The sequence below is a fragment of the Ananas comosus genome, linkage group 13 (genome assembly GCF_001540865.1).
Source record: "Ananas comosus cultivar F153 linkage group 13, ASM154086v1, whole genome shotgun sequence".
Lineage (NCBI taxonomy): Eukaryota > Viridiplantae > Streptophyta > Magnoliopsida > Poales > Bromeliaceae > Ananas > Ananas comosus.
In genome coordinates this window covers 193,189-202,202 of record NC_033633.1, presented here as the reverse complement: position 1 = coordinate 202,202, position 9,014 = coordinate 193,189, and the positions used below count along the sequence as shown (strand labels likewise).

Genomic DNA, 9,014 nt, shown 5'->3' with positions numbered 1-9,014 from the left:
TAGACAGGCATCTCTAAAGATTACTCTAGCATCTAATTTCCACATAATTCCCATAACAGAATCCAAAAATAGTCGTCTATGGCCAAACTTTGCGTGAGGATGACAGAACTTGTGAAGACAAGACCAATCATTCTCGATAGAGCGTAATACATAACATGTACCTAAGCCAATACTATTACACCCAAAAAAGAAAAGAAATTTCAAGGTCATATAGGTTACCAGTTGTACAGTACCACTCAAACAGTTACCAGCCATATAAATATATATATCCCAGCAGCTCCCTTGGCAGACAGCCTTCTGGATTAGCGTTGAGCTTGCAAGCAACCAGCTGAGAGTTTTGCCGATACATCTACCAATGGAGATCTCAATTCCGGAAGCACGTTATCCACCATCTGATTTGCAAGCGAAGGCAATATCATATACTGATTGTGACTGAACTAATCTACAGCTTCAATTTCCTATTCATGGAGGCCGATAGAGAGTTTTGCGGCCCAACGCATCTCTTTCTGAGACAGAAAACAAGAAAAGCAGTCTATTACAAGCCACGCTGCTAACCTGATCCAAACAGGATACACGGCTTATAATTTATGTACACTCATGCCGGATACAAAGGGATCACAGATTCTGGGCAATCTAGCCTCTTTCCAGCTAGGGAGTAGTACGCAAGTATCTGAGCCTGGCTCTCTGCGCCAGCTGGCCGATCATCCACCCCATGAGCAACAATCTCCGGGCTCGGAGGAATGAATTCGATATTCCAAAAGGGCCGAACCATGGCCAGTAGGTCACGGCCGGTCAAGGAAGCCTTGTAACCTTGCACCCATAAGTATCTCAAAGAAGGCAGTTGCAATACTGCGAGTGCCAAAGCGTGCTCGCTAAAGCTACAGCCCCTTAATTCCAACTTCTGTAATTTTACACAACCTCTCGCAAATAGGAGCAGTCCAAGATCAGATTCACCAACATTGCCCAGCAGCATATAACTTATGTTTCTGCTGTATTCTCCAATGTAACCAAGACCTCTATCTGAAAGACCTCCAGGTCTCAAGTAAAAAGCGAATCTACGGAGATTAGTGCAACCACTTAATAGAGCACGGACTCCGTTGTCGAGCGGTAATTCAGTAATCCTTTCTTCTCTTTCGAGCAAGACGAGTCGAAAGTCGCGAAGGTTCTTACTGAAGGTTCCAATGGATTCAAGAGCTGCATTGGTGATGTCAGAGACGTATACTGCCAGGTACTCCAGTTCAGGGCAGCCAAGAGCTATAGTTGAGAGGCCTACTTGTGAAACCATACCTTGCTCATCTTCGAGACCCTGCTCATCATCCCCTCTCTCTATTCTGAGCCTTCGTAGTTTCTTACACGTCTGTGCAACGACTTCTAGTCCTCTATCTCCAATCACATTCCTTACCTGTTGAGGAGTTATAACAAGTACTAAGACAGGAAAAAGGAAAAGGGAGTAGGGTAAAATGTACTGCCCGATAATGCAACTGTCCCTGAACTTCTCTCTAAAACACTCTTAAGTCTTTAGCTTTCTCAGATACTGCTATCCCATTGCTGCCAAATATGTCTGCAAAACATATCTGGCAATGTGTAACTCTTTTCCTATAAAATGACCTTTTTTCATCTTGTTTTGAGTACACTGAAAGAAGCAAGTTATTCGAGAAGGGTAAAATGGTCATTTTACAGGAAAACTTAGATTTTTTTTTTCCCTTTGACGAGAAGAGATGGAATTGCAATATAGTTGAAAAACCAGGGATCAATTTGAAACATGAGGATGACATAGATACTACCAATACATTATATATCCTAAGAATAAACAACACTGAACAGTCAAACTACTGCATGAAAAGGAAGTTTTGACTTCAAGATGATACTACCTCAAGAATTTCTAGATTGGGACACCGTTGAATTAGTTGGCAATGATCCTCCGTGCTGAGGAATGTGAATTGTAGGTCCAGTCTCTTCAGTGCAGCACAAAGTGAAAAAATTGTAGGCATCTCGTTAGTACCCATGAACATAAGACTTAAGGAGCATAGCCTTGAAGGAAATGTTACTCTCTCATACCGATTGGCTTCTCCTTGTTCATTAAATGAACCCCCACCAAACTCTTCTAATACTGTCGCTGCTCGAAAAACACCAACTAGATCGGAGATATCAGAGTCGTTGATCTTCAAGGAAACCAATGACCTACAGTTGCTAGCAAGTAGCTCCAGGTCCCGCAGTGAGATGTTCTTGAGATCTGTGTTGTAAAAATTCAAGTTCTCCAGCACGCAATTATTAGTAGCAAGCTCATGGAGCCATTCACCATTGTGTTCGGTTATTAAGCTTTCTTCCAGGAATAGAGTTCTAAGGCATCTAGTGATCAATTGGAAACGAGAGATTAGTTGACGAAATAGATAATCAATTACAACCACATCAATGGAAAAATTACTGCTATAAGGAAAATATGACGCTGAAAATTGGGTCATGCAATTAAGTAATTCAACTGTCAGAAAATCTCATTTAAGTAAAACAAATCTACCAAAGTTATCCCACAAAAAGGGTTCAAAAGAATAGTTAAAAGGGTAGCCACAATGGTTTACCACTTTTCAGTTTAGGATCCTATGGTTTTAGCTGTATTATTTAAGTACCATGTGGTTTCTATTTTCGTTTTTCCGTTAACAATCACGTGCCGCACACGTGTGTCGTGGATCGTTGCTTTTTCACCGTTGGGAACTCACCAAGAAGGTCATGATTAAGCCCTAAAGGCCCCATGCCTTTTTTTAACGAGTCTCATGCCTCTTTTATCGACCATTGTGAGACATCTCTGATGCACGTGTGTGGCACGTGACGGGTTTAACGAAGAAGTTAATGAAGGATGTAACGAAAAATAAAAATAGAAACCACAGGATACTTAAGTGATACAATCAAAATCATATAATACTAAAGTAAAAAAAAGGGTAAACCACGGAGGTACCTGAAGTTTTCCCTAGTTAAAATGACATCTTTATCTATTATCGCCAGTCAGTTCCTTTCTCATTCTTAACCAGATTGGATAGTAGAATTATAGACATAACTACCAAACAGCAAGAAATAGGTACGATCTATACTGGCAGTGGTAAGAGTGTGCTATAGTGTATCCTTCATTCAATCACTGCTACTCCTTCCCTCCTATAATGACAGCTATGCAAGTCATCCTCTTCTTGAATTCATAAACTCTGCTATTGCTTAGGATATTCTCCATTCAAAAAGCGGCTGTACTGCTCTTTCTCTTCTACTCTATTTTGTGCTTGTCCCAAATCCTCAAATGCAGCATACTTTAAGTGAAGACGAGATGGGCAACATTTTTCCCACCATTGTCTACCTTACCAATCATTTAGCAATAAAATAATTTAATACCTAATTAGAGACAATTTCCTTGGTTAATCTATATAACTAATTAAGAACTACAAAAGCTACTGCAGCGAAGCATGCACCCTCCTGATTAACCAAATGGTCCATCTGACACAACTAAAAAATGAGCGTAAGTCAACAAAACAGATATTAGCAGTACCACCTATCAATGAGTGATATTCAAACAGGCCTAACAGATAACTGAATCAGCAAAAGGATTTCTTCAACAAAGAATTCATATTATTTGGCTCTTTACAAGCTTTCAATTTTGGTATGAGAAATTTTTGCCAAACAGGCTATAACTTGAATACCACAAAATCTCCTACATTTCTCCGTTAACTAGAAGTCCATTCCTTGGAAGAACTAAAATCAGCAGGAGGAATCAGATTTCATAGGGAACAAAGGAATCAGTCTTAAGTCAGATCATTCAGAGCTAGTCCAATTATTGCCTTCTACTTTACTTTTTAAAAAAACTTTACTTTTCTTGTTTCTCTTGCTTCTATTTCATCACCTTATTATCATCATCCAATATCCTACGTCAAACCTGCAACACAAGCTTTCTCGCACCAAAACTGCTATAAAACTCTCAAACGCGTCCCACAGTCGCAAAGAGTGTAACACAGATTCCTCTGCAACTGAAGTCACTATTCACTGCTCTATCACTGAAACAAAATCTGCCAACAGCAGCCACACCAGCCATGGAACATCCCTTTTTACATTCTAAACTTCATTAATCCAGCCAAATACTAAAGGTGTTTCCTCTCAGATGATGATCAAACAACAAATTGGGATTAAATCAAAACCTCCAACCACCCATCATTAGAATATATTTTGATCTTACATGATTCAGATTTCTGATCCAGACCAAAAGGTAACTTTTCCATCAAGATCTTTTAGTAGGATTCAGGTCATAAAAAAATTACTGAATACTTTCACGGATTGAATGGTTCAAATTGTCAATCATCTGATCCAAAAGACATCTAATTCATACGACACGTCCATGCTTATGTAAGTAGCACTCCCCTGGCACTTAATCTCCAACAGCTTAAATGAGAAATAAATATAGTAGGAAGGAAAAAAAGTACACAAAACTACCTGAATCATTTAAAGACCCGGAAGCAACCAAATGTTAGTTAATGCATTTAATGGTCACAAATAATGTCAAGATGATCTGAAAAGTATCACAGAAACCCTTCTAATGTGTTTGTATATGAATCTGTATGGAGCACTTTTATGTTAGGTCAATTTCATGGTTAAGATTTGTCCAGAACAAAAGTTAAGATGCCCACCTAAAATGTCATTGAAATGATAAAGAAGTAGGCTGAAATCCTGAAGCAAAAAGTATATTTTAGGACAGAGATGCTAACTAAAAAATTTATATGACATTATATTCCATGGAAGAGATCCATAGAGATACTTATACCTTCGGATATAGATACACTAGGTTGCACAACAAAGTAGTTTTTTCCTCAAGCTAAGAAAGGATTTTGGCCTATTGGGCACCTAATTGTTTTATACTTTCATTCAAACCTTCTTACCTCCCTACCATTAATACAGCATAGGTAATTCAATTACTGAAGTAGGTTGGACCACAATAAAGTACAGAAGTTTGCACCCCATAGCAAGGGCAATAACATAATGAACTAAATCAAGCATATAAAGGGGCTCTAAGAACTTCCACTAACTACCACTTTCTTATCAGTTTTCCAAATGAACCTGCCTTTCTAAATCTAGCAATTTACAATCCGATCCTATTGGCCCTCCTATAGGACTTAAGATCCCCAGTTAGATTCCAGCAACAATTCTAGTAGGTAGTTCAAAATTTAGGGAAGTGGCATATACTGGACTCAAAAGTTTTCCATTTCAAGTTCATAAAGTGTGAATATTAGTCCCAAAATAGTTTTCTTCATGACCTCTATTAAGCAACCAATTCATCTATGATATTGTAGAAACATAACATCCAGAACTCTTATAAAAAACTGTTACCTATAATAATCTATCTTACATCAGCTTTCATGTCTAAGGAATATTAGCCCATAATATTTTCTGTGATCTTTATTCAGCAACACAACTGGTATATCTACAATACTGTAGAAACATAACTTCCAGAATACTGTATAAAAACTGTTTACTGATAATTACCTACCCACCCTACACTATGAAGTTCTGAATGCCGTGCAACACTTGGATAGACAAAAAAAAAAAGAAATCACAAAACTTTGCATCGCACAATCAACACAGACGAGCAGAAGATTTTAAGGAAATCCAATTGACTGAGCTACTTGACCCCCAACAAATAAATTGATCCGTCGCTTACAAGTTGCAATCCGACTATTAAGCAATAATACATAGACATTCAAACTCCAAAATATTACAAGAGATAGTCCAAGCTTGTAGAAAACCTGCACGATGCTGCCTTTTCTAAAGCTCCAAAATAAAGAACGCTAAGCAGACAATGGGACTGGCACATTATCCATGCCAGCTAAATCGTCTGAATCTTAAGGTTACAGGTAGTAGAAAGTAGGATAAGACAATCTGCCAGTGTATGGATTGCTTCGGCAAGATCTGCTGTTCTAAGGAGTCCATACTAGACGTAAATAGAAGGCCAGAATCTTTCACCGGATAGTATCATCAAATTCTCCTCCAGGTGACCTCTAATGTCCCCATTCGGATCAAGAGTAGATAAGATCAAACAGTGCTCAGATTTTGCTGCCCCTTCTAATCTCAATACTTAATCCCTAATAAAAATCACTCGATTCTTTAATCGGCCAACAATCCTTGACCAGAATGAGCATGATAAGACATAATAACAAGTTAACAAAAATGGAGAGAACGCTAAAACGCACACGGAAAAGCGGAAAAAGATGCAAAAGCTACACAAACCAAATGAAAGTATTGAGAGAGAGAGAGAGAGAGAGAGAGAGATCAAATCTTTGTTCTATGCAAAGAGAAGAACAAACAAAAACCTGCAAGATCGGGCTAGTAGCTTGAGCCCGTTGGTGGAGAAGCCTGAGCACTTGTCGAGCTTGAGGGACTGGAGCATGTGTCCCCGCGCTCTCACGAGCAGGGCTATGTCCTCGTCCCTGACGATCATCCGGCGCAGATGGAGCGCCTTGAGGCACTCGAAGGAGTCGGCGATCTCGGCGATCCAGGGCCCCGCAGAGCCCCCCCAATCCTCGGGGATGAGGTTGAACATGGCGGCGCGGGGCTTCCCCTTGAGCTTGAGCGACTCGAGGCGGGGGAAGCGGCGGCGGAGGTGCTCCGGCGCCGCCGAGTAGCATATGGCGACGGTGACGTGCTTCCGCGTCAGCGCGTCGACCCGGTGCCACTTGCGGCACACGCGCGACACCGCGTCGCGGTCCTGCGGCTCATCGAGGTGCCCCATCACGCACTCCAGGGCCAGGTCCGGGATCCCCCCAAAGCTCATCGCACGGCTCAGGTTCCGCTGCTCCATAATCGTCCTCTGATCCATCCACCGCCCCGACCCCGCACAGCAAGACGACAACCCTAGCTCCTCACCACCGCTTCGTAGCTACAGGGAGCCGACGAATCCAAGCGAAAAACAGTAGGGTTCGACCAGATCCGCCATTAACGGAGACAACGAAGGCCACCCCGATCTACGGAATCACCTCTCCGCAATTGAGGAAGAGGATAGCGAGGGCGAAGAGGAGGGATTCGGAAGGAGCTTCTACAACTACAAGGGCGGATATCCATCGACCATCGTGATGCCAAAGGAGCGAGCGACCGAGCAAAAGAGCGAGAGAGTGAGAGAGAGAGAGCTCGATTCCGTAATCTCTATCTATTTATTTATGGGAAAACTTCAAAAACCACCCTTGTGGTTTCAATTTTTTCAGTTTAGTACCCTATGGTTTAAAATGTATGAAGTTAGTACCCTGTGGTTTTTCACTTTATCACTTTAGTACCCTGTGGTTTAAAATGTATCAAGTTAGTACCCTGTGGTTTTGCACTTTATCACTTTAGTACTCTGTGGTTTTAATTTTGTATCAAGTTAGTACANGAACCCATCCGAATTATGAGTCATTTTAAATCAACTATTTAATTTGTAAAAATTTTAAATTTATTATTAAATTGTTTAATTTGCTTGATTTGAGTCGATCGACAGTACATTCACTTCAATAGTTGAATATATCCTTTATCTCTACAGACTTAGTTAATATATTTCATTCAATTTTCATAACTATAAATTCTTTCCAAAAAAATATTAAGCTTAAATTGAAAAATCAAAATATAGTTGGCTAACTCAAATCAAATAAATTTAAAAGGTTAGTTAATAAAGTTAAAATTTTGAAATATAGGTAAAAAAATTCATAATTCAAGTAAGTGCAGTATATTTTTACCCTGCTATAATATAATATAATTATTTATTTATCTAAGAACAGAGAGCTTGGCCAACGTAACCAGAATATCTGCAATAAATTAAATTCATAGCCTTCCAAACGTACCCAAATATCTTATTGTTGGATACCAGCAATTCGGCGTGAATGTGAATTAGATCTGTGGACGAATGTGAACCACAGTATTAAGTTTGGAAAACCACACAAGATGTTATGTTAATGGTGTCATTACGTGTATTAAGTATGCGACAAAATTGATGTGCTGTATAACATAATTAGAATTTTGCAGGGACGACAAATAACTATTTCATCTTCAAATATTTAATGCTTTTTTTTTTTTTTTAAGAAAAGAATAACACGCTACCTGCTTCATTTATTAAGTAAATAAATTTAGCTACCTAGAATAAGACAGCCAATGCCTGAAGAAAATAGAGAGTCAAGAAAACAAAAAAGACGAGCAGGAAAAAAAAAAAAAAAGTCTAAAATAAAGGGCGGAACAAATGCAACCTTCATTCAGTTCTACAAAATCGACCCACTCTTTTGCTAATACTTCAATACGATGAGCAATAGAGATAGCGTTCATAGATAGGTTCCGGAAAATATGGTTGTTTCTTTCGCATCAGATCGTCCACCACGTAGCCGTCACAAGTGCCCGAGCCTTCACAATGTCAGCCTGTGACCCTTTCCCCGACAACTCCTCCCAGACAATATTGACGTCCTCAGTGGAGGGGAAGACGTGGGGGTTGTCGAGCAGTGAAATCAAGAAGAACTTGCTAACAACACAATCCACCTGCAAATGATCTACTGTCTCCATATTAGCGGCACACAAGATACATCTGTTATTTTCTGACCATCCCCTTTTGAGAAGATTGTCCATAATAGACAGTTTTTTTTAAAAAAATGTTAACAAGAAAAATAATTAAATATTAAATGCTCTGAATCACAAGAGGAGTGGGGGACAGTGTGCCTAGTGCTCGCCATGCTTGATCTTTGATTGTTAAAATTTAAATAAAAAAATAATAGCTTTAAAGTTCATTAAAAGAAGATATTGAGTAGCGGAAAAATTGATGGCGATCGATGAAAGTGATACTTCACAATTCATGAGTGTTTTGATATGCAAACTTTTTAAATGTAAAAGACTCGTCACAGTTGGATTTTTGATTTTGCATGAACCTGGTGCACAGAACATAGCAGAATATACGAAGGATATCAGAAGATAATTTTTCATTCTTTCGGTTAGTGGAGCCTAAATTTGATACTTAAAATACTAGTTGTACACCCCCAAAAGCATCC

At 39.4% G+C, this 9,014-nt stretch overlaps 1 protein-coding gene across 1 annotated transcript; it reads right to left on the bottom strand.

Annotated features, from left to right (window-relative positions):
* On the bottom strand, positions 1-7,140 carry LOC109719490 (coronatine-insensitive protein homolog 1b). The gene is made up of 3 exons (XM_020246213.1): positions 6,333-7,140; positions 1,872-2,349; positions 1-1,402 (listed from the first exon to the last, which is right to left on the bottom strand). Exons 1-3 carry the CDS (start codon positions 6,836-6,838, stop codon positions 596-598), a joined length of 1,791 nt encoding a protein of 596 aa, XP_020101802.1. The 5' UTR covers positions 6,839-7,140; the 3' UTR covers positions 1-595.